Consider the following 26,135-nt stretch of genomic DNA (forward strand, 5'->3'; position numbering starts at 1 on the left):
TCTTATACAAATAAAATCTGTGTAAATAAAAATACAAAATGCGACAAATTTCAATCATATAAAAATGCAGAAATATTTGTATTACATATATTTTCCCCTTTAGCATGACCATACGGTACAGTAGTTGGTGCCATCTAACGCTATCATGTCGGCCACAGTGAGCGAGTGGCTCCTCCAGCCTCTGGCCCCTGTTGGTACCCAATCCCACGCGCGCGTCTGCTTCCCCGTGAGCCCGCGGCCTTTCCTCCCAAGCCCTGAGCTCACAAGGCTTCCAGCTAAGCCACATGGGGGGGGGGCGCGGGGAGGGGAACGATCCAGCCGGGCCTGGGCTGGTCAGAGAGGGCGCTGCCGGGAGCGGCGCTGCCCTGGACACGGGCCTGCTGAACTGAGCCGGCCCCGGGCGCCGAGGGGCACGGGCGTCGGCGTCACTGCTCCAGCTCATTTTCGTTCTGCAGCGTCTTCATCGCCAGCCCCCACAGCGTCATGCTGGAGAAGAACTGGCCTTCTGAGTTCCTGTAGGCTGTGGCCGACACCCGGCCACCCAGGGGGTCGCCGCAGTGATTGTCCAAAGTGGCCAGAGAGGAGCGGATGGTGGCCATGCCGTCGGCCGGCAGCGGCCCGTCGCTGGTGGAGGCGTCTGCGGCCGAGTAAGCAAAGGCCTGATGCTGCGCATGCTGCCCCGGGGCCTTGGCAAGTTTGCCGGGATCCAAAGTTAGCTTCTCCTGGTCGCCGACTCCATGCGGCTGAGCCGCAGGCCGGAATTTACAGTAGGAGCCGGCGGGGTGGCCGTCCAGCTCTGCCATCGACTCTTCCCCCGGGGGGCCGGGGAGCTTAGCAGACGCGGGCACCACAGGTACAGACACGTCTTGGGAAAACGAATCCGAGAGCTGGGCCCTGTCCAGGTCGGAGGCCTCGAAGGCGTGCGCGAGCTCCTGCAGGGCGTCCCGGCCCTCGTCGTCGGCCGGGCAGTGCATCCGCCGGTGCCGCCGCAGCACCGCCGAGCGGGTGAAGCACTTGTCGCAGATCTCACACGTGTACGGCTTCTCCCCGGTGTGCGTGCGGACGTGCCTGCGGAGGTCCCCGGATCCCCCGAAGCATTTTCCTGGATAAAGGAAGAGGGATCTTTTCAGAAGTGGGCACTGGGAGTACCCCCACTCCTTCCAGAACGTGGAAGAGCTTGCGTGAACGGGGCGGAGTCGAGCCTGCCACCACCTGCTCCCTCTGGAAGTCCTCCCACCGCCTGTAGCCTCTTGGTTCGGGGTACCTCTGTGGGACTCTGTCCCCTGCACAGGGGCGCCTCGCTGGGTAGGCCAGGCTGCCCACCCCCGCCAACTCTGGGTGCTGGGAAATCTTGTCAGTTTCATTTAAATTTTTGTGAATCTAGCACAGCCAACCTACAATGTAGAAACAGCTTTTCTAAAGGAATTTGTGTAGTCAGCTTTGGACATAATTTTACACATATTTCTCCTGGTTCAATTTCCCTTCCCTGTGTATGTGAGGAAAGCAGGGGACGCTTCCGTGATGAGAGAGGTAAGGGGATCAGAGGAGGAGAATCCATCGATGCCCTTACACACGTCGTCACGTGTTCACAAAGCGGTGAGAGCGGCACGGTGTATGTGCCCATATATTTCACTCCTCCCTTATTGTATGTAACTCATTTGAATCCTCGGCTCTCCAGCCCTGGTCAAGAATGGTGGACTTTCTGAAAAGAAAACCAAACAAAAAAAAAACCAAAACAAAAAACCAAACAAAAAAAAACCCAGCCTGCTCTGGCTGGTATGGCTCAGTGAATCGAGCACTTGCCTGTGAACCAAAGGGTCGGCGGTTCGATCCCCAGTCAGGGCTTTTGCCTGGGTTGTGGGCCAGGTCCCCAGTGGGGGGTGAGCGAGAGGAAACCACACACTGATGTTTCTCTCTCTCTCTTTCTCCCTCCCTTCCCTTCTCTCTAAAAATAAATAAATAAATTCTTTAAAAAACCCAGCCTTTGAACAAACTAGACGTCAATGCCCACGTGTGGGCCCGCAGTCCCCGGAGCACAGACGGGAGTGTTTCTGCCGGGACCGGGGACGTGGTGGCAAGAGAATGGACCTGGAGCCCCTTCACATCCAGCGTCAGAGGACCGCCCAGAGGGGCCACCGAGACCCCAACAAACAGGGTCTCAGACGAACCTGCGACAACACCGAGGGGTGGAGGAAAACAGATGCCCACATCTTAGAAAGTGCAGCACAGCACTGGGGAGCGGGGGGCGGGGGGAGGAGAGAAAGGCTGTAAACATGCAGAGCCCAGAATGTGAAGCCATCCTAAAACAGAAGGTGTCTTTTGAATTTAAGGAGGTGAAAACATGCCCACACAGAAGCTTGTACAGGAGTGTTCACAGCAGATTTGCTAAGTGAAGGACGTCAGCTACAAACCCCCAGTGTGATTCCCTTCCCATGAAATGTCTGGAACCGGCACATCCCCAGAGACAGAACGAGACAGACGGTCGCCTACGGCTGGGGGTGAGACTGGGGAGGGACAGCGAACGGGCGGAGTTTCTCTGGAGCTGTGAGACGGTCTACAGTCTGCGGTGGAGACTGCCCAGCTCCGCGACGCGAACAAAACCTCTGAACGCTCACTTGACACGGGGGGATTTTAGGGCACCGGGCTTTTACTTCACTAAAGCTGTGCCTAGCGTTTGGACCTGCCGCTCAAGAACACCCTCGCTCCCCTCCCCCCGCGGGGCGCGGCGGGAAGAGGCCCTGCTTTGCTCCCTCCTGCAGGGGCTCAGCCAGCAGCGGGTCCCTGCCGGGCAGCGAGGGGAAAAGGGGCCTTAAGTCAAGTGGATGGCGGTAGGAACGGTTCGGAACCGACTCTGTCATCGGGGATTAGAGGCTGCATTCGTGACAGAGAGCGACATGACTCTGCTTTCCAACAGTGATCAGAATAGTCAGGGAGCTGCCTAAATCTGTACCCAGGAGATCTGCATGTCACTGAAGTGGAATTAAAAACAAAGTGGTCTTCCGGTTGCATCTGAGGTCCTGCCCTACTTTAGATTCCAGTTACAGTTAGAATGAATGAGCTTCCCACAGCTGGGCTCGGGGCGTCTCCCCCACTTGTTCCATTCACACTGTCAACTACTTCCTGTCACAGGTATGCGCACACACACGCACACACACGCACACACAGCTCCAGTTCGTCAGAGGCTGGAACGCGCTGCGATCACAGGCGCCAGGCGACTCGGGTCGGGGTCCCCGTCTCCGGGTCCGCACAATCAGTGCCTCAGCAACGAGGGCCGGCAGCCTTCCCTCTCCTTCCTCGGCGACTTCACTGATGTGCCAAATGCCCGTGGCAGTGACCCTGGCTTCATAGCGCAGGACCCCACGAAGCCCTCCCTCCCGACCCCAGCGCGAGCTCCGGTACTCAGAGGGCGGACGCGCTGGCCACCCCGCACCCTGCTGCCGCCCGCCACGCTCTCCCGCGCCTCCCGCGGTCTGCGCCCCACGGACCGGGGCCGGAAGCCCCTCCTTGGGACTCTGTCTCAGTCACCCTGGAACCTGGGGCATCTTACCATCATTCTGGACACCCCAAAGACACTCAGCAAACGTCTGATACATGAACCCAGAAGTGAATGAGGAAGACCGTGTGAGCTGCTAGAGAAACAGTGTGGCTGCCATTTTACCCACGAAAAAGGGATGACTTATCCGAGACACCAACACAGCCAAGAGCGGAGCGGAAGGGAGACTGGCAGCCTCCCCACACCGGGGAGGACCAGGAACCGCCTGGTCTGCGACCGTCTGACGCTCACCACAGGCCGAACAGCTGTAGGGCCGCTCCCCCGTGTGCCGGATCCGGTGCTTTACCAACTTCCTCTGCATGTTGAAAGACTTCCCGCACTCGTCACAAGTGAACACCTTGTCGGCCGTGTGTGTCTTCTTATGCTCCTTCAGGTTGCTGAAGTTGCTAAACCCTGGGGAGGCCGAAGCAGGTGTTCAGGTGAAGGGCCGGGAACATTTCAACCCGCGATCCTCAAAGGAAAGGGAAAGCACGCAGCCATACCTCGGCCACAGATGTCACACAAGTGCGGCTTCTCCCCCGAGTGAATAATAATGTGACGCTGGACGTCACCAGAGGCTGCAAACCTGCAACGCAATTTGGAGACGCAGTTTAGAGCCTTTCCACGGTCCGCCCGTCTTCACAGCTGGGGGCCGCCGAGCGGGAGCAGGGAACGGCCCCGTTTCACCTGGAGTGTGTGTTGAAAAAATCTTTACTGTCTCCTTCTTTTTAAAGGCAAGTAGAAAACACTGCTGACATTTTTTTCTACCTAGTTGCATTCACCTTCCTCCCTCTGAGAGGCCGCCACCGGCTCGCAGCAGCTCCTGGGCGTGGAGAGCCAGGCCCCTCCCCTTCCGCCACACCTGACAGAGGAGCAAGGAGCACCGGGCTGTGCCAGCGGAAGGGTGTGAGGCCTTTGTTTTCTACCCACCGCAGCGACGACTGCTTTCCTGGGACCAGGTCAGGAGCAGCCCCTGCGCCCGGCGTTCCCGCAGGGAGCACAGCGTCCTGCTCCAGGGGACTCGGACCCGTCCCCGTGGGCGTCCCTCCCTCCCAGACCCGAGGATGAACTTGTCAGGGGCAGAGAACTGGTACTGTTTATTTGTACGTTCCTATCCCAGCACTGACACCCAGCAGCAGGCGGCTCACGAAAGCTGAAGGAACGCGTGGTTCAATGACTGTAGGGCCCATGACCAGTACAGCCCTGGCCGACGCCTGCTGTGTCCACGTGACCGTTAGGCAAGAGCACGTGGCCTCCCGTAAATGGCCCGGGGAGGGGGAGGGAGGGCTGGCTCCGCCGGCCCGGTCCACAGCACGGGCGAGCCCCCGCTCGCGTCCCGAGGCGGAACCCCACGGGGCCCACAGCGGGGCTCTTCCCGCCACCCTGTCCTGCCGCCTGGGCACTCAGGCTGCAAGTCTCACACTCCACGCTGGACACTCACCTGCGTGGGGCGTTTGTCTATGTTCTTAGCCATTGTTAGAACAAATGGAAATTTTAGTATAAAACAATTGTTTCATGTAAAATGCCCTAGATTCTTTCTTCGAATTCACACCTTTCCCTGTTACTCTCATGGGTCGCCCGCAGGCTCTGCGGAGGGCGGGCGGGGCACCGCCGGGGGCTCGCGCACCAGCGGTCAGAGCGCGCTGCTCTCCAGGGACCCGGCCCAGAGGCTCCCCACGGGTGAGGGGCCGGCCCGCACTGACCTCTTGCCGCAGACTTCGCAGATGTACGGTTTTTCCCCGGAATGCCGGCGTAAGTGAGTCTGCAAGTTACCTGCCTGCAAAAAAGGAGAAGAAGAGCATACGGATAATGAAAGGGCTTATAAAAAAGTTATATACATTCAAAGGGAAAACTGACAGATCCGGCCAGGGTCCCGTCCGACTTCCAGAGGAAGACTAGTCACGCACAACCCAGGAGGAGCCACGTGCAGGAGGAAGGACCAGCGTCTGTGGGCCTGGCGGGCCGCGCCTCCTGGGCCGGGCCGAGGCTGCACGGGAGCCCGGCCCCACCACAGGCCTGCCCTGTGCTGCTTCTTTCTTAAATGTGGAGGTCGCTGAGCTTGTGTTTTAAACAGACCCTGATGTATTACTTCATGTATTTTTAAAGTTGGGCCATCTACATGCAAGTATCACTTGGGAAAAAAGTAGCACTTGCACATGGCTATTTCAAATTAATTGTTTCTCCCTAAAAACATGCTTTTGTTCATAAAGACAAGACATTTCTGACAGTATTCCCTCTGCAGTACAGCTGTTCTGCCTGACACTTTGGTTTGCGATTTTGCTCTGTGTGCAAAAACGCGTAGCAGGAGAGTCACAAGAGTCCTCAGCGGCAGGGACTTTATGTTCCTAATTCCTGACACTAGCGGGACTTTACAAAGGGTAACTCATTTAAATGGAGGTCACAAAATGGACTTCCAAGTCCTAATCAATAGAAAATCAATCTTAAGTTGCCTACACTACAGTGAAGTTGAGGCTGCAAATGCCTCAGATACTAAAACTGCTCCTGGCTCGTGCTTCGTGTTAGGGTTTGGAGGCGAAATCGTCCCCTGCTGTACGGTGACGGTCTCAAGCTGTCACACCCACTTGATTTTTTATAGTGTTCTGTTAAAAAAAAACACTTGAGTTGAGCAAATACACCCAAGGGTAACAACGCACAGGCATTATGCACAAAATAAGCCACAAAGGGAGAATGACCAGCAATCCCCAACTAACACCTGGCTTTGTAAATTTGCAAATTATATTTTAAATAAAATGCAAGCATCGTTCATGGTTCTGTTTGAAGATAGGTCTGAAGTCCACGTGTGGGTGGAAATGCACAGGAATAAAAAGTGTGGTCTGGATTTTTCTGTTACGACGTGGAAGATTCTTTGTGTCTGTCAGACCCCGGGAAACACTGCGTTCAACACCACCATTTAGGGTGTGACATACGGGTCCAGCGCAAATAACGCCCCTGTTCATTACAAAATCTTTTATTACACCCTAAGCATGTAATTCTGTATGTAACATGACAATATCACGCTCCAGCACACCATGTGACATTTTAGGTGAAATGTTCAAATTAAAACTATAAATTATTATACCCACATTATTACTCTACCAACCACACTCAAGCAAGCCTTACACTGCATATGGTTTAGACAAAAAAAACCTCAGGTTTATTTTAGGTAACCAAAAAGAAAGAACTTGGCAAAATATTGGGAAATATTTTAATGAAATAACTATGAATCACAAGAATAAAGCAACAGCCGTCAATAGCAACATGTATGTGGTCTACGGCCTTTACCCGCATTACCGACTTACCCTTAGTAACGGGGATCAACATCTCTATTTTCTAGATGAAAAACTGAGGCTCAGACAAAGTGGCTGCTCCAGTTACGCGGTTGGGCCAGGAGTTAATAATTTTGGCTTGTGTGAGTCTGACCCTGAGGACGCGCACGTCTCTGTGCGTAAACCAGCTCGTGCCGCGTGTCAGCGTGACGAGGCACGCTGCCATCAGGAAAGGGCCGGAATTACGGTAACGCGCCACTGGCTGTTTTAGACCAGCCACTTCCAAATTCCAGGAAAGCGCATCGGTCGTCTAACAATTCAAACCCCACCACCTGCTCAACTGTTAAATCAGATCACTTGTTCCGAGTTATGTTGCAAACTGTGTTTTGAGACCAGATTTCAGCCTCTGAATCGATTCTTCATGATGCTGCATTTCTCCTTTTTACGGAAAGCACAAGCCTTGCTTGTTTTCCAGGCAATATGGTCAGTCTTCCACTCAATATTACAATAAGAAATAGTAAAATACTTTACAAAGTGTTTCTGTAACTATTTAATAATGGGCATGAATAATGAGAATACTGGTCCTTCCCCACATAAAGGAGCACGTATTAGTCTGATCTATGAGCACGTATTAGTCTATGATATAAAAGTAGATTAAATAATGAAAAAATTCTGGCAAAAAAGTCCAATAATGCACCAAATTACATGACAAGCTGGGGCCCAGACTGTGTGACCTTCAGTTGTGTTTTTAGTTACAGTAGACTTTGCTCTGCTCTAATTATAGGCTAAGTTCATAGATCATGCCTTCGAAATCACCTGCAGTTGGCGCTACGGAAAACTCTAGCGAGTGGCACAAATAATAGGGGCCGTCAGGCCCTACGACGTTGCTGTGAAGGAGGCACTGTGCTGAGCGGTCGCCAGCAGCACCTCGCTCAATCATCGCGACACCCTTACACAGCGGTGCCCTCACATGTTACGCACAGGCAGCCCCCGGGGGGCCAGCCTCGCGCCGTGGGCCGCACACTCACCGCGGGGCGCCCGCGGGCAGCGCAGCCCGGCTGCGGGCCATGCCGGGTAGCTGCGCTAGGGAAGGTCAACAGCCAGGAAGGGGTACTTTTCCTAAGCAACAACGGTTTTAAATCAGGATGCAGTTGTCAGAATTTTGAACAGAAACACTCCACTGTAGGAAAGAATATCTGATTTGTTGAGTGATTTTTAAAATGCTCTGAACTCTTTCTAATAAGTACTGGAACATCAGTTTTTGAACATGAACCAACCAAGCATGTTATTTATTCCCTACCAGAGTGCCTTTCTAACGGCAGCTGATTGTTTACACAAAAAAAGTCAGGAAATCATAAAATTTTAGAGATAAAAGGGGTCTCAGATCTTACAGGTCACCGGGTTCAGTTTTAAGACTTCAGTTTCACAAAGTAATAAAATTAAAAGGGGAAAAATCTGGTGATTAACACAGAAATATTGCCAAAACAAAAACAATCATTACACTGATAAAAGCACATTTAACACCGGAAGTGTGGGAACCATCACCTCAAGAGTCGAAAATTTAGTAACTTGGGGAAAGTTCATTAAACTCCTTATTTCTGTGTTTTCTCTGTGGATGGGATGCACTTTGTCACCTCTGGCTTGAGGCCACATCCGTGCCTGGGGACCACGCATCTAGGCAGCCTCCCACCGACGGCCGCGTCCCTCCCACCTCGCAGGGACCCTGCTGCCTCCACAACCCGCCCCAGCACCGCGGCCCCGAGTTCCCTTCTGCTTCCTGGGAGAGACAAGCCACTCGCTCCTCCCCGCACAGCCAGCCAGGTCCCCAGGGCTCCTCCCCCACTTCTCATGAGACAGGTGTTCTGTGCCTGTCACTTTCACCACCTTGGTTTTCTTCTCTGGCTGTGCCCAACGGTCCAGCTTCCTCTCCACACAGGAGGCTCTTTCTTACTCTAAAGCAGGACTCTTACTCCTTGAGACCTGGGCAGATGGTGTCCAGAATTTATTAACACACAGGTATATTCTGTGGCCCACCCTAGGATTATAGTAGCTTCTTAAAGCCCATGTCTCATTCTGCTTGTTCATTCATTAAGATTGTGGTTGACTTTTTTAAAAAAACTAACCCTACTAAATACTAAATGGAGCAAACAGCATAAAAGATCAATTCTCGCTGGTAAATCTATTATCTGACTTTCAAATCTTCCAGAAGGGAAAATAATTGCAAACTCACTTCTACCCAAGCAAGCACTGTGCCGGCTGCACGGGGCCATTCCGATCCACTGCAACCACGGGCATTCATTCGGGTTCAGTGTGAGAAACAACGCCGGCGCGAGGCCGGGACGGGCGGGGGGCGGGCCTTCCTACGCATCTCCGGGCGGATGGCGGGACCGCCCCAGGAGGGCCGACCAGGTCGGACCTTCAGGCTTACCCACTGTCTCCCCGTCCTGAGGGCCCCCTATATAAGCAGGCTCTCTATTCGCCTCACGTCCCCACCGCACACACGGCGTTCACGGAGAAAGCACCACTCTTTCCTCCACACACTCTTCCCTGTGGGGACTCCCGCCTCAGCACTTCTGAAGTGCCGTTGTGCCGTATGCTTTACACGTCTGTTTCTCCCTCTATGCTGGGCTCATCTTTCCCTCATCTCTGTCCCCTGCAGAGCTCCCAGGGCACTCACTGGAGGCTTGCAACAAACACGTACGGAATGAAGTTTTTACAGAGTCTTGGTTCACAAAAACTTCATCATTTCACTATGAAATAAAACTATACACCTGAAAACTGTAACTATATGTAACTCTGCATTCATAAAAATCTGACAAAACTATAGACACCGGGAGAGAAAAGGGGGACTTCTGTAGTGTCCACCAGACAGGGCTGCCCGGGGAAGGACTCGAGAGGGAAAGGCAGGCGAGGTCTGACGTGGTCCTCCACCTTAGCTGCACATCGGAGCTGCTGAATTAAATCCATGCCCGCAGCAGACGCCGCCCCGAGGGAGCGGAGTCAGAGCGTCTGAGGGCGGCCCGCATGGGGCGGGGGAGGAGGCTGAAGGCAGACCGCGAGGTGCCTGGAGGTCTGCTTTCATGACCTACTTGGTTCGCAATGAAGTGTCGTGGAAGGGGTCCAAGGAAGGAGGCAGAACTAAAATTATAATTTAACTTAATATTAAATTAACATAAATGAATACAGGGTTTTCTAGTTCGTATTTTCATTTAATCCTAATCATATTCCCCTGCCATTGTATTATCCTCATTTTAAGAATTATTTAAATGAGGCCCAAAGAAGCTGTGATGGCTAAGAATTACTGGTCATTCGCCCGGTCTTAGCTTTCCCACGACACCGAAGCTGTGAGATGGAAACGGTGTGTGGGGGGACAGGGCGGCGGGGGGCTGCCAAAGCAGCGAGGGCTGAACAGAAGGGAAAGGAGGTGCCGGCAGCAGGACAGCAAATGCTGTTTCCCGCGTCCTGAGTACGTGCCAAGTTCTAAGCACTTAATCTTATCAACGCATTCACTCCTCACGCACTATCGGGGTCCGTCCTGGTTTTACAGGTGAGGAAACTGAAGTGCCAAGAGGTTGGGTAGCTCGCCCGAGGTCGCAGAGCAGTAAGCCACTGGCGGGATTCGGATGCGGACCGTCTGGCTCCGGAGCCCTGGCTAGAAAGGCAACCAGAGGAACGATCGCTTGGTCCAGGCACCGGACACCACACGCTTCGTGGGCGCTCGGCACGCTCCTGGATGACACAGAGACGTGGCCCCGCTCCGACCAATAACCCGAAGGGAGATGAAGGAACTTGCTGAATCGCCGCGCGCAGGGCACAGGCAGAGTGGAAGCCATCAGGGCTGCAGGCCCGGGCGCGTGGGGGCGCGGAGGAGACGGCGCTGCCCTGGCTGTTTCCTCGGCGCGGCAGGGCCTCCCTCCCCGCTCTCCCCAGACGGGCCGTCTCTACTCCCGATCCAGGCCCCGCCCGAAATCCTTCCCCCCGTGAAACAGCCCCGCAGGCGCTGCTGCTACAGGGTTCACCACACCGCGTGTCCAAACAGCGGTGCGGTGACCGGGCCCCGGCAGGACTGCGCGCCTGGGCCCGCCCGCGGCCTCTGCCTCGGCCACCTCTGGACACGGACGCTGGGGCCCCGTGTGGGGCGATGGACAGTTTCCTTCTGACTCAGAAGGAAAAGAGGTTCCCACAAGCCTGATGCAAAATTTTCTCTACAACATTACATCTCCCGGCTCCTTGAGGTCTAATGCCCAGCTCAGCGCAAAGCCCACCGGAGGACACGCCAAACGTTGGCTGAATGAGAGAATCAACGCATGTTGTCTCCACAGAGGTTGGCTAAAGGTGGCAAAAGCAGGGAATGAGAATTGTTTGGTCTGTTTCCAAAATGCCAACATCTACAGTCCCAAGAAGAAGAAGAAGACATTTGTCTTAATGTAGCCCAGCATAATTTGCAGCCTCCAGAAATGAGCCCAACACGGTCTATTTTACGCACGAGAGAGCACGCCGGGACCGGAGCCGCTGTGGGGCGGGGTGGGCGGCAGCTGTGAGAGCTCTCACACGCACAAAAAACGCTCTTTCCCCCGCAGTGAACTAATTTCCCCCAGAAATTTGTTTTCTTAAAATCATTTTCTCTTGATACAGTCTAAAGTCCTTAAAGGTACAGATAGCCTCAGAGGCTTCTCTTACAATCCCCAAAGTATGTCTTGTTTGTAATTAACATTAACACTGGGTTTCACAGGTTTCCAATTATTAACAATAAATAAAAGTATTCCCACCTGAGAGAAATGTTTCCCACAAATGTTACATTCAAAAGGTTTCTCACCTAAAACAAAACAGAACAATAACTTGTAAAATCAGTCATGGCATTTGCACAGTAGTTTTGCATACAGTGTTTCACCTGGGCCGCCATTCACAGCCGAGGTTACAAAGTAGAGACTCCCCATCAGTGGGAAAACCGCGTCTCCGCACCCTCCTCCTGGTCTCTCGTCCTTAGATGGTAGTGAGCAGAGATGACAGAGTGAAATCCACGACTACTGATCGCTACAACATCAGATTGTTCTCCAAATATAAACCTGTATTTGACTTCTGTGGAAGGCAAACTTACTTATTTGCCATTCAAACCCTGCCTAGGTTTTGGAGAGTCTTTCCCTTCAGCTGAAAATCAAATGTGAGCTTTCGGGCTGGAGGACAGGGCCCTCCAGCCTGACTCCCGCACGTGACCACCGATTCCTCACAGAGCCAGGGCCTCGCTCTCACCACGTGCGGTGTGGGCACGGGACAGCCCCACAGAGAGGGACCTCCTGCCAGAGGGACAAGGAAAAGCCCCAGCCCCCTGCCTTTTAGCCTGGGCTGAACCCGCTAACGGGGGAGATGAGATAACACTGTGGGAGCCACCTCTGCTGTCAGTAACTCTGAGTAACTGCCTTTTCATATAGAATAGATTGTAGAGGATGGGAACTCTACTACAAAGAAATCACAACAGTTCTGAATACAGTCTCTAGAAAATGATCGGTTTAAAAGTATACTTCAAGGTACCGCCTTCAAGCTGGCTAACTCTAGTAAATACACTTGGAGGACCAAGAGCCTTCCACTTCCCCTTTCCCCTCAGACAAGTGGCTTCATTAAGATTCTCTTTAAACAATAACCACCTACGCCTTCCTTCTGCATTGCTGGGGCTTGCAAATTTCTGGGCTCCTCCCAAGATACTTTTATTGGGTTGGCCAAAAAGTCCATTGCATTTTTTTTGGTAAAAGACACATTTTTCATTTTCACCAATAACTTCATTTTGGATGAGTCGGCCATCTCCCGCTATTGGCTTCTGGCGGGCAGAGGCTGGGGTGTTGCTAAACGTTGCCCGGTGCATAGGACAGCCCCACAGCAAAGAATTATTTGGCCAAAATGTTCATAGTACCAAAAAACTTCGCAAACCACTTTTAATGCATTTGATCAGTCCCAGCATCTTCTCCATACACTGAAGAAATCACTTTTTTTGCATTTCAGTGGCTTTTTTACCTTTCTTGAAATAATAAAGCATAATATGACAAAAAAGTGTATTTTCTTCCCTCTTCAATATTAAAATGGCTACACAAAAATTCACCAATTTGATAGGTTTCTGTTAAATGCACGCTGATATGACAGCTGTCACAACACAATCTAATGAAATTGTTTCAAATGAAGTTAAAGACAACTAAGCACTGCTAGAGCCATCGTAGGAAAACAAACACACACACACATATCTTGGCCAACTTTGATTTTTCTCCTGAAACAGTTTAATGGCTTTGTCAAGGATGGGGTGGGCACAAAGATTTTGACTCTGATGAACTATAATCATATTAATTTGGGGCAACGTTTATGTCTGAAAAAATGGGGATAACAGATGACACTAAGTTAAAGCCCCCATTATGAGATCTGGGAGTTTGAAAAATGAGGCCACCGACCACTAAGACTCCTACGTGACCAGAAGGAATCACCCCACTCCAGGGTTGTCACGCGTTCTGCTCCTTCGCACGGGGAGGACCCTGAGGAGCCCTGGCCTGTGCGGGCTGCATCTGTCAGCGTGGTCCACCCTGGAAGGGGAGGGGGGCAGCGGTGAACACGCACGACCGGACGTCTCCTGGGCCACCAGAGCGACAGCAGCCTGCGCCGACCCCGCTGACCCCGCGTGGGAGGAGGGGGAAAAGGCGGGCAGCGCCCTCCACTGGGGTGGGGGCAGCTCTGGCCTCACCGAGTCCTGGGAGGGGGTCCGAGACCCTCACCCCCGGGCTGCTGCCCTCGCAACGGAGGCCTTATGTCCAAGGGAGTACCTTCGCTGTGATGTGTGGCTACTGTTGCTCACGAGATGTTCTCACACAATAAATAACTTAATTTTTATTTCCTTCCAAACTAAAAGAGCCTCTCAAACAAAAAGTATAGTGGTCGTTAGGTTCTAGGAAATTTAAGCAAACAGAATGACCTAAATTAAGTTTTTTCCAGGGCAAAATTGAGTCAGTGATACTGCCTTCATATGGCGTGTGCTTGTGAACTACCAGCACTAATAATGGCGGCACTTTATACTCAAACACACTATGAAGGGCTTTCATGAATGCTGATTAAGTCTCTCAGCAATGCACGGACGTAGTGGACACCGAGGCCGCCAGCAACCACAGCGGTAACACAATGTCACGTCAATAACTGCGATTACACAAGCACCTTAAAAGCAGTTATTTTGGAAGCATCTTGCAGCCTATTACTTCTCATGCCTACAAGACTGTCTTTCATTTGTAATATGTATTAGTCATCATGTTTAAGTGTAGGGAGAAAAGTTATACATATTGTATAATGTAATATATACATGCTGCATAACACTTTTTAGAAAGCTTTTAGGAAAAAAATAAATATTTTTGGAAAGGGGAGGAGGTATGAATTAAGGAAATAAAACTGAAAACTCAAAGTTCAAAATGGAAGAACTTTCATTTGAAAATATCAAATGGTTAAAAGCTGATCCTTATTAAAAAGTTTACCTCCCAAAAATCACACTTTTTAAAATCTGATATTCAATTTACTTTCCAGAGAACTTTTAGAATTACTCAAACTATTTTAGTCTGAATTAATCTATAGTATCTTTTTAAAGAATAAACTTAAAGTAAAGGAATAAACTTAACTGAATTCTAGAGACAACTAACCATAGCTTATCTGTTTTACAACTTGAAATTTTCAATGCATCAAAATAATTTACTATACTTCTTTAGAGATGGAAAGTTTATCATATGAACACAATTAGCCCTGACTGGTGCGGCTCGGCTGGTCGGGTGGCGTCCCGCAAAGGTCGCTGGTCCGACTCCTGGTCAGGGCACGTGCCGGACCTGCAGGTTTGGTCCCCAGTCGGGGCACATGTGAGAGGCAACCACGACAGGCAACCGATCGCTGTTTCTCTCCCTCTTTCTCCCTCCCTTCCTGAACTTTTTCCCATTCCCCTTTCTCTAAAATAAATAAATAAAATCTTTTAAAAAGTAATGTAATTAAAATAAAAATGAAAAGCATGACATCTTTTAAAACTGGTTCTTATAAAACCATCTATTGAACTTTAAAATTATTCCTTAAGAGGCAGCACCAAAAATAGAAATGAAAAAGTAGCTAATGCTTTTTTTTTTTTTTTTCCTTTTGGGCAAATGTCAATGGCATCATCAAGCAATAACAAAACTTCTTACAAAAAAGAGGGGCAGGCCATGGCGTGTGGTCGCCTGCACCATTTCCTTCCCTTCCGCCTGCGGGTACTGAATCAGTGTACCTGTATGAGACCGCTTGTGAAGCTCCAGATTGCTCGGGTGTTTAAAAGGCTTTCCACACAATTCGCATGCGTACTGTCTCTGGGACTGCAGCATCTGGGACTGGTCTTCTAGTGCCACAAGCTCCTCAGGCCTCTCCGTGTCATTAACACAATTAAAATCCCCAGAACCGACCGGCTCTTCCCTGCCTTTGTCTTCGGCACTTCGACTGCTGGCTTTCTCTGCGCTGTTTTCACTAGCAGAGTCCATCCTCTTTGTTAAGCCCTCATCCGACTTAGGTGCAGAAGTTTGCTCTGCACATTTCTGTGACTTCAGGAAATTGAGCTTCTTCAGGTGAATGGCCTTTTTGAGCCTCATCTGTTTGGTAGGTTGCTGGCACGTGTCGTCCGACTCGGGGTCTGGGGCAGGCTCGCTCAGAGGCTGGGCCAGGAGGTTGGGAGGTAAGCGCTCCGCGGCCGGCAGGGCGCATTCGGAATGACCGGCCACACAAGGCTGGCTTTCCGCAGCTGTCAGGTCTGTGGACGGGCCGACGGCGAAAGGCTGCTCGACTATTCTCTCGTGACTGGGACAAGTGGCTTGTTTGTAGTACTGCTTACTGTACAAGTTTCTGAGCTTGTAGTAGTAATTTGGCTGTTTGAACGGCAGTTCTGCGCAGCCGCTGTCTAAGGTCTCGGGGGCTTGTTTCGACGTCTCACCGGCGGGGCGGTGAGGGGGAATGGACGGTGCAGCCCGCGAGTGCGGCGCGCCCGAGGCCTTACTGTGCTGGGCATCCGCCACGCACTCTGGCAGGACGTGAGGGGAGTAGCTTTCACTGACAACACAGCTGGCGTCCGGAGTCGGGGCGCTCTGCAGGGAGAATGCACTGCTGCACGGCAGGCCCGGGGGCTGTTCCGCAGTGGCTGATTTTAAAAACGTGTGACACAGATTCAGAACGTTTTGAACTTGCAAACACTGCGCTATGTCCAGCATCACCTGTACATTGTCCTGGTTAAGCTCTAGATGAGACGTGTACATGAAGTCCAGGATCTGCCCAATGCCGCTTACGTTTTTAATATCCAAGTGAAAAACATCATTCTTCTGGCCTGAAGAATTCTGGAAGAGGCTCCTGATAAAAGAAAGGACATCTGTTTACACTGATAACAATTCATACATGCTGATAACTTTTTCTTATAAACAACACTCATGTTAATATCCACAATTACTAGCCTTTTATAAAGGCCATGATTTTAAAATTAAGTATGCTTTAACCTTTTAAAAAATTTGGCAAGGCATCCAATAAAGTAATTCAGATAAATGAAATTAGTGTGTCAAAGATCCAAAGTAGATATCAAAGAAGACCAAAGCAGATATCCAAGTAGATATCAAAGTAAAATTTTGCAACATACTCATGGCTCTTTTTGTCAAATGTGATTACCCGTACGTATTATTAATTACCCATAGAGTAGGGAAAACTAAAGGACACACATTTTTAACTATTTCATGTTTAGTCTGACAAATCATGTATTTTAGGCCATAAAACACATGTAAAATTATTTCCCCATCTAAGTGCCTTAAAAAGTCTAAAAATAAAAATGGCTATAATGAACCAACCCTTGATATACACTCATTTTTTAATCTCAAATTTTACTTGTGACAATATATTCATAATGTTCAATTAAACAACTAAGTACATGTGCAACCATCACCTCTATCCATGTCTGGAAACTTCCCATCATCCCAGAGTCCCCACCCCCATCAGACGCTCACTCCTCCTCTCCCCCTACCCCGCCCCTGGCAGCCGCCATGGTACCTTCTGTCTCTAGGAAGGTGACTGCTCTAGAGCCCTGACACATACTTACTTTGTCCGCGGTAACTTATCTAGCTGTCAGAGGTTGTTTTTGAGCCACCCCAGTGGTCTGTAAATCCACAGTGAGAAAAGCCCCAGGAGCTGATGCGGGGAAAGGCACACGCCCATAAAGCCCACGCTCTACTCTGGGCACAAGGCAAACCCGCCAGTGACAGAATCGGTGTTGTGTGAAACACCAAGCTGAGTCAGGTAAATTGTCTGGCAACGTTGTTGAAGACATTTTATCAGATGCAGTCACCTGCTTCCCCCAGCTTGTTTTTCTTAAAGAAAGTCCAAATTAGAAGCGGGGTGGGAAAAATACCAGTCAATGTATCACAACATCTAAACCCCGCTGCCTGGGGAAGACAGAAGAAAAGGCAGAGCCTGAACCCGGGCCGTTCTGCAGAAGGACAACGTGCGCTGCCTACCGCAATGCAACATGCACGCACAGCGCCTACGGCGGCCGAGGTGAGCCCTGCCGGTCCGGGGTTCCTCAGGAAAGGCGAACCCCTGTTCCATGAGCTGTTGGCAGGGCGGGTGCGTGCTAGGAACAAAAGGTACTGGAAAAAAAGCCTCGCTGCTTACAGGGCCAAACCCAGGTCATGAGCACGTGTACGGAGGACACGTAACTCTAATGTTAAACATAAACGAAACCCTGTTGCTTGATGTTACAATTTACGAGTAAATCTTTCATCTAAGGCAAAAGTGATTACAGGGGAAAGTGAACTGAGTTTTCAAAAAAAAAAAAAAAAAAAAAAAAAAAAAAAAAAAAAAAAAAAAAAAAAAAAAAAAAAAAAAAAAAAAAAAAAAAAAAAAGAAGGGGAAGGAAAAGAAAAAAAAAAAAAAAAAAAAAAAACCCCCCCCCCCCCCCCCCCCCCCCCAAACCTGTTTTCTTAGATAGTCAAATGAGAAACAAAAGTAAAATGTTTTAATTAAAACACAAACAAACCCAGCATAAAGGCTGTTTCTCTTCTCTGATTCCTTATCAGAGAAATGTTTTTACCAGAAATTTTATTTCTCAACCTTCTTATCCTAAAAGGATAAAAAGTATACATAAAAGACTGACATTAATTAGGATGATTAAAATTAAAGTACCAAAATGCTTTCAATCACCCCAAATACATGTATTTTCATTCAAAGGCTCTTTTGCTCTCAGGTTACTGTAAATACAAAAGCAAAGAACCCACAATGTTGTATGGTGAACACACAATACAATATACGGATTACGTATTATGGAACTGTACACCTGCAACCTGTGTCATTTTATTAATCAGTGTCCCCCCCAATAAATTCAATTAAGAAAACCCCACGATGCACTACAAAAGAAAAGTAGAGTGAAATCCAAGGAGCCAACAAAGCGGAGAGACAGCACTCCCCCGCTCCACGCGGCCCTCGGTGCGCGGCGCGGAGCTCGGAGGCCGCGGCCGCACCTGAAGCGCTGGCTGAAGGCGGCCAGGACGTTCTTGTGCGCTTTGAAGCAGACGCCCCGCACCACCAGCGTGCAGTCGCAGAGCAGGCCCTGGATGCGCTGCTCGTGCAGCTGCTGCAGCAGGTGGCAGCCGTGTGCCGCCACCGGGTCCATGCTCGGGTGCAGGAGACCTGCAGGAAAGGGCGAGACAGAACAGTGGTCCCGATGACAAGGCGGGGCCGAAAGGGCACCGGGACCCAGGGGCGGACCTGTGGTTCGCTGCCAGGGTTCCCTGGCGCAGCAGTTTAAAAACAAACAAGCAAACAAAAAACACAGTTTCTTAAGCATCTTGACCAGTGGTGTTCAAAAGAACCGCCTACAATGATGAAAACGTCCCCTACCCGCGCTGTTAGCCACATGTGGCCACTGAGCGCTTGAAATGTGGCTAGTATGACCTAGGAACTGAACCTTTAACTTAATTTAATTTATGCTTAAACGGTCCCATATATAAACGCTTCTAAGGGTAGATAAAAGCCAACTGGAAAAGGTCAAATCAGTATTTCCTGAGCACTTGTATAAGGGGCACTGCGTTGGAAGTTGGGGAGAGCCCGCAGCGTGGAGGTAGAGAGGGACGAGGGAGCGAAGAGGGCCGTGTAGGGCCTGGCGCGGCTTTTAAGAGCCCTGTCTCTGCCTCTGAGTGAAATGGGGAGTCATCGTGTGGATGCAGAAAGTGTCACATTCACCGTCTATTTACTGACTGACTACTTGTGCCAGGTTCTAGGGCTACAGCAATGAATGAAGCACGCCGACTCCCCACCCTCGTCAAGCTTCAATTATGGGGAAGCGAACACACACACAAGTACATGACACCCAACTACACAAAACAGTCTGCACGGGGCACCTGACGACACGTGAATACAGACGAGTTAAGGCATGGGCTGTGTGTCCAGGGGCGCAGTCTAGTAAGAGATGACTTCCGGAAGAGGAATACGGGCGTACCTTGTTTCATCGGGCGTCACTATCTTGTACTCCACAGACGCTGCATTTTCTACAACTTGAAGGCAAGGCCCTCTTCACCAGCAAAAAGACTACTCACTTTGTTGTGATACTCACTTTATTGCGGGGGCCTGGAACCGAACCCACAATAGCTCCGAGGTGTGCCTGCAGCGGGGAGAAACGAAGTCAGGTTGGGGTAAACTGTGGAGGCTGACATGGCAGTGTGTCTGATACACTAAAAACCTAAAAAGTCACTACCTGCTTTATCTGCTTTCATTCTCAGCGCAAAAGCATTACTGGAAACAGTCACTAAACCAAGGGGTCAAAATCGAAGCTTTTCAACATGGCCCCTTTTCTCTTTCTTTTTACTATTATTGCCTTACCGCCTGTGACTCCCAGACGTGCCAGCCAAAAGCAACAGGCCGTGGTCCTGGCCAGCGCTGGGGCCCAGCCCACTCTCGCTTGCCCTGCGACTCTGCGCAAATGGCTTCTCCGCGTCCAGCTTTCCTCATCCCACCTCACAGGTTACTGAGATAAGTGTGAGAACCCATGTGACCATTCAGAATAGCAACTGGCAGGTGAAAGTACTCACAAATGTTGTCTGAAAGGGACGCCCGGGGAGCCTGTTAAAGAAGGCGGACTCCCGGACACTGCCCCAGGGTTCCGGTCTGGTGTAGCCTGGGGCGCAGGCATTAGCACCGTAAGCGCCGGGGGATCGGGGGCAGGTGGCCTGGGACCTCTGCCTTGCTCTCTCTCCCAAAAGGCTCTGGTTCTGGTAATCCCTGTCCTGGGAGAACTCTGTTTACTTCTGACTCTCCCACCTCCCCCACGAGGGCTCAGCTGGGCTGCCACCGACTCCGGGAAGCCTTTTCTGCCTTTCATAACCTATCCCCTCTCCCCCACTGCTCCTCCTCGAGTCTGACTCTGGACACTTCCCTGGGATCTCACAGCACCCCGAACGCACTTCCGTAAGGTCGCTTGTCACTATGTTCTGTCACTTGTGTCTCCAACTCTGCCGTGGGCTCTGAGAGTACATCTTACTCCTCTTTGCCTGGCACAAAGCAGACACTCGGCCACGAAAATTCATGCTGGCAGCCGCTGCTGACAGCGAGGGACGGCCGCGACGCTTCCATCCATGTCTCTTTGATCCCCTCTGCGTTCCCCAGAAGAGCGTTCCTAAGTCCTCTGCATTCTCTTCATTCTCACCCCGCCTGTCTCCGACATTCACAGAAATGCCTGGGACCCCGACTTCACTAAGAAGGCTGAGGTGATGGGTAACTTGACATAACCTGAGTGTCTCTAATTTCTTTTCTCAGTTCTATAGTCCCGCCTCCCCTCCCTCAAGCCCTTCAGCTTCAGGGGGTGAGGTGCGCCTCCTTCTTTCCAAAGCAACCTTCCCCCTCCCCTTGGCCCCACCCCCTCCCGCCTCCGCCAGGGCTTCGCGTCACCCCCTCCTCAGCCTTCTCCTTGCTTCGCTCTGTCCTGCACTGGTTCACCAGTTCTTACAAACATACCCAGATCACGCCGTGTGGAAACAAAACAAACCAGGACTACAAAGCTCTCCTACTAGGTACGTCTAGTCACCTCAGGCTCTCATACAGTGTATTTTTAATAGAGGGAGGAAGGGAGGGGAAGAGAGAGAGGGAAAGAAACATGGATGTGAGAGAGAAACATTGATTGGTTGCCTTCTGTATGCGCCCTCACTGGGGACCGAACCTGCAACCCAGGCACGTGCCCTGACTGGGAATCGAACCAGCAGCCCTTCGGTGTGCGGTACAACGCCCACCCACCTGAGCCACACCGGTCAGGAAGCCTCTCACACACTTTCAAAATAGCAACCCCCACACACTGCTTTGCTGAGGACCCTTCCTCTGGCCTTGCACCCTCGCTGCCGTCCGCGCTGGGCGAGGCAGGCTTGCCCGCCACGCTCTGTCCTCCGCAGCGTCCGCTTCGGCTTTGCAGCGACGTGCACGAGCGCAGCCTGCCTGCCTCCGCCTTGGGAGCCCTCCGCCCCGAGCTCACCTCTGCTCCTCTGCCCGCGGCCCTGACCCACTGTGCTTCTCCCTCCGCAAGACGCCCCGCGGTTAATGTCCTTAACACCCCGCACCTGAGCTCTCGTCTCTTTCCCTTGACAATCACAACTGTTCCTGCCATCTGTTCTAAGCAGACAAGTCCTAAATTTGAAACTTTAGCTTCAAACACCAGTTCCAAATGTCCAACTTTCTGCAGAACATCTCTAACTGTATGACTCCTCCACGAAGAATCTCCAAAACTTATCCCCAGCCACCTCACTGTCAGCGCCACTCGTTTCTGTACGGAAAGCTTAGTTCCGGGTGTGCGGGGTTTGGGGTAATGGCGTGATCTCCTGGTCCGAGATCAGGGTGGGATTCGAGGTAACATCACCTATAAAGAGAAAGATCACAGCACCAGGAGTTCATAATATCACCCGAAACGAGAACTCAGAGAGGGCAGCACTCGGTCAGGCGGTGGGGCACTGTCCCCAGAGCTGAATCCTCGCGGGGACTAAACAGTCAAATGCCCGAGCAATCAGTTCCCTGCCCCTCCCTCCTGGGCTGCCTGAAAAGAAAGGGCTTCTTGGTTATTATCGCCAGCTATCATTCACAGACTGCGCACTACAGGCTGGGCACTGTGCTAAGTGGGTTATACACGTTATAATGCCACAAGAACCTTCCTATCACCATTTTACAAGGCAATTAAGAATTGGGGAGCTTACTGGCTGGTGTGGCCCAGTGGACTGGGCGCCGGCCTCTGGGCCGGAAGGCCACCAGTCCGATTCCCTGTCAGCGCACCCACCTGAGTTGCAGGCCAGGTCCCCAGATGGAGACGTGCGCGAGGTAACCAGTCAAAATTTCTTTCACACATTGATGTGTCTCTCTTTCTCCTGCCCTTTCCCTCTCTCTAGAAACAAAGAAATAAAATCTTAAAATAAAAAAACAAAGGAGAAATGGGGAGTTTAAGCAGCTTGCCCATGATCATAAAACTTATATTCCAAAGCCAGGATTAAATAAATCCTGGATCCTAAACCCTGCTGTCTGTGCTCTTAGACTCCCCTGAGAGTCTGTGCTCTCTCCCATGAGAAAAGTAATGCTGGAAAACACAACACAAAACCTTCCTCCACAGACTTAAGTGGTAAAATGCAGCAAATGTTCTAAATCTGCATTAAACATTTTCTAGGTATGTAAAGTGATAAAGGGGAAAATTCTTTGGAATGACCCTTAGAGTTATGATGATATGCGAAGTTATGAATCATTCCATAGTTTCCTTTGACAATAAAAAGTATAACTAATCTATATTATTTAGTGTTATTCTCTAATTGCTTCATGATGTTAATCCTGTAAATCCCTTATAAAAAAAAAAAAAAAAACCTCTAGAAAAAGAATTGGTAGTTTACGTTTCTTATGTGTCCCATGCATAACAACTCTAAGTAATAAAAGTAACAGTAACAAATATTTATAAAATGTTTCCCATATGCTACCAGGCACTACTCCAAGTCTTTTACATGTTAACTCCCTTACTTATCAGAATAACGGTAAGATAGGAACTACTGTCAACCTCATTTTCTAGATGAGGGCAACAGAGCGCCTGGCAGAAGGCAGATGGCCACAGCTTCTTTGACACCCCCCCCAAAGGGAAGCGGGACCTGCCGTGTGCCCTTGGATCTGAGCCGCCTCCGCCGAAATCACCAGAACAGCGGGGGAAGGGCGTAGGTCTGGGCTCATCCCCGGGCCCGGGCCCTGGGAGCTGGCAGCCCCTGCCTTCCACCTTTGGGAACACAGGTCCGGGAGGCCCAGGCGGCAGCAGGGCTGTACGATGCCCGTGCAGAGAAAGCACGAGGTCGGGGAAAGGCGCAGCTGAGCGCAGCCTATCAGCCACCCTTCCCTGGGGCCAGACACGCAGCGCAGCCACAGGAAACTCTCCAGACCAGCCCCAGCACAAGCCAACACCACTCCCAGCTGACGTCACAGGGGGCCGAAGAGCTGCCCAGCAGGGCCCTGCCTGAATTCCCGACCCACACAAATGCGGGATAAGACAAGACCGTTTTAAGTCACTAAGTTTCAGGTAATTTGCTGCACAGCGATAGACAATCTGCCCAGGTACAGAGCAGGTGGTCGCAAAGTTAGTAAGTAATAGGTAATCAATAAGGGGCAGAGCTGTAATTTAAGCCCAGGAAATATGACTTGAAAGCCCACAGCTGAACCCCTACTCCAAGAGATATGTGACGGATCAGGGGCCTTCCCTGGATCAATCAGTTGCTCTTCAGTCCACTGCAATGCCAGAGTGTGCGGGACACCCCACAGACAAGCACCGCATGTGAGGACGCACGCAGGCAATACCGGGCGCTGCGCTGAGACGCCGGAGCACGGCACCCTCTCCCGCCTTTGCAGCTAAACCACTTTGTGACAAGGAGCAGACTCTCCTTTGGTGAACACATGGACACCTGTCTTATTGATCGGTGTATCTCTCGTACCCAGAAGAGTGCCCTGGACACAGCAGATGCTCAACACACAGTTTCTGGATTGATGTGTAGGCTTCAGTTTATTCTTCTAGAAAAATGAAGGGGTCCCCCAGTGGGTTAATCTCAAAAGTTTCTTCCTGTCCTGAATGCTAAAAATCTATGCCAAGAACGTGATAGGGGAAGATGAACTGAATGGCACCAAAAATAAATAAAATAGCTAAATAACTAAATGAAAGAAAGAAGGGAGGGAAAACAGAAAGAAAGAAAAAAGAAAAGGGAAATATCAAAAAAGAGAACAAGAAAAGCACAGAGAAAACCTTAGGCAGATGTAAACAGGGCGCTTCTACAGGGAAAGAGTCAGCACGGAGCTTCGTCCTGCGCAGGCGGCCCCTGGAGCAAAGGCCCCTCCGTTCGTAGGACAGTTTACCCACCGGCCGGCCCCAGACAGACGGACCTGTGGAGGGTCGGTCACTGGGGCCCAGAGAGCTTCCCCGGGGCCCGCCGCCCACGCACCTGCGCACCGGGCTTGCCTCGCGGTGCCCGGGCTTCCCCTGCGGCCCGCGGTGCTTTTCCGATGGCTTATCCCCCACCCTCCACCCCCGCCCCGCCCCGCCGCACTGGCAAACACCCCGACTCCAAGCCCACCCGCCTGGATTGCTGTCCTAGCGCTCACTGACTCCACGATGCCGTCCAGGCCAATTCAGTTAAACCGGTGTGTGGGCCCACTACGTGCAAGACACTGCGTGAGGACACAAGGCTGACAGACTGCACGGGTCCGCTCCTGGCCCTCCACAGGCTGTGTCTCTGTTCACGTCGCTCCCTTATCTTCACAAAATGTCCACTCTGTGCCAGGGACTGGGGGGACAGTGGGGAACAGCTCAGTCCCCGCCATCAACCCTTTGGGAAGTGCCAGTCCAGCGGGACGGGCAGGCACAGATCTCTCCGGGAGATGCCACATAGAGGAAATACAAAGTTAACTTGGGGGCGGAGGGTTGGGGAAGCTCCCGAGAGGAGGCATCACGCTGGAACCTGGAACCGAGCCTGCCAGAGGAGTGGCGAGAGCGCACCCTGAGTTTTCAGGGGACGCGAATGAAAACTGCAGCGGGGCGCAGACAAGAACGAGGCCACCCTGTCACTTCTGTGGGGGACTGACCCCTCCTGGTCCATTCCAGTGAGCTCCTGTGATGGGCTGAACTGTGGCCCCCAAATTCCTATGTTGACTCCCTAGCCCCAGGACCTCAGAACGTGACTGTCTGAAGATGGGGCCTTTAAAGGGGTGATTAAGACCCAATGAAATGACGTTACCACGCTAGCCCAGCTGGACGACGCCCCTCCGAGAAGAGGAAATGGGACGCCGAGACCCCAGGGGCGCTCACGCACAGCGCAGAGGCCCGGTGAAGACGCCGCGGGGAGGTGGCGCCCCCGCGCCAGGAAGGGCCGCCTGGCAGGAGCCCACGCCGCCGACCCCTCGGTCTCGAACTTCGCCCTCCCAGAGCCGGGAGCAAACAAGTGCCTGTGGTGTAAGCCGCCCGGTGCGCGGTGTCTACTTAGAGCAGCCGAGCAGAGGCGCGCACACACCGCCCGTTCCCGGCCGGGCACGGCTCCCCCGAGCGAAGCCCTGCGCCGTGCGCCGCTCACGTCCCGTGCGACTGCGGGTCACTCACCCACGCCACCAACGCCGGGTGCCCGCCGCGGTCGGCCAGGCTGGCTAAGGCAGAGAAGGCAGCGCAGGCGCTCGGCGGCAGGCCCCGGGCCGGGTGCCTGCCTTCCGCCACCCCTCCGAGCACCCGACGAGGCAGGTGCGCTACTGTCCTCGCCCACGGAAGGGACGGGCGCCGGGGTTCACAGGGTCACGGGCTGAGCGGGGCGCCGCGCTCAGCTACAGGGAGACAGGTAGACGGGACCCGCGAGCCGGGAGCGCAGAGCGGCGGGGCCCGAGTAGGAGGCCGGAGGGGGTTTCCAGGCCGGGGGAGCTGAGCGAGGGCGAAGGCCCCGCTGCAGGGGCGGGATCGGGCCTTTGTGTCCCCGAGCCAGAGCCCGGCGCCGTCGCAGGTTAGCCCCGTACGACCCGGCAGCGCTCCGCCACCCTCGGGGAGCCCCGGGAGGCGGGGGCGGTGGCGGGTCCAAGCCCCGTCCGGCCCTCAGGCGCCGGCCTCCTTTACGGGTCGCTCCCGCCCCGCGGGACCCACACGCCCTGGCGAGGCCGGCCCCCGGCTCGGTGGCCACCTTACCTTCGGACGCCACTCCCTGACCCGCCGCCGCCTCGTCACGGGCCGCCCTCAGCGCGGCTCACGGAGGTCCCCGGGCTGCGGAACCATCGGGACAACGCCCCCTCGGCGGGCCGGGCCGGCCCGCCCTACGGCTTCCTTACCG

The 26,135-nt window shown here is 52.2% G+C and overlaps 1 protein-coding gene across 1 annotated transcript; it reads right to left on the reverse strand.

Moving 5' to 3' along the window:
• ZBTB49 (zinc finger and BTB domain containing 49) lies at positions 1-26,101 on the reverse strand. Its single transcript, XM_054581931.1, has 9 exons — positions 25,994-26,101; positions 19,289-19,450; positions 18,312-18,480; positions 15,059-16,161; positions 11,568-11,614; positions 5,236-5,309; positions 4,036-4,118; positions 3,785-3,946; positions 1-1,102 (listed from the first exon to the last, which is right to left on the reverse strand). The coding sequence occupies exons 2-9, from the start codon at positions 19,296-19,298 to the stop codon at positions 426-428; spliced, it is 2,325 nt and encodes a 774-aa protein (XP_054437906.1). The 5' UTR covers positions 19,299-19,450; positions 25,994-26,101; the 3' UTR covers positions 1-425.
• Between the last annotated feature and the right edge of the window lie 34 nt (positions 26,102-26,135).

The sequence above is a fragment of the Pteronotus mesoamericanus genome, unplaced genomic scaffold (assembly GCF_021234165.1).
Source record: "Pteronotus mesoamericanus isolate MK-2021 breed Mesoamerican mustached bat unplaced genomic scaffold, CSHL_Meso_final contig_68, whole genome shotgun sequence".
NCBI lineage: Eukaryota > Metazoa > Chordata > Mammalia > Chiroptera > Mormoopidae > Pteronotus > Pteronotus mesoamericanus.

Excerpts from the sequence above, each read along its gene's own strand:
- ZBTB49 (XM_054581931.1), bottom strand. Across the intron at positions 11,615-15,058 it reads TCACAAGCGGTCTCATACAG|GTGAGAAACCTTTTGAATGT; the intron begins GTACACTGATTC and ends GTTTTGTTTTAG. Across the intron at positions 4,119-5,235 it reads TGCGAAGTCTGCGGCAAGAG|GTTTGCAGCCTCTGGTGACG; the intron begins GTCAGTGCGGGC and ends ATTGCGTTGCAG.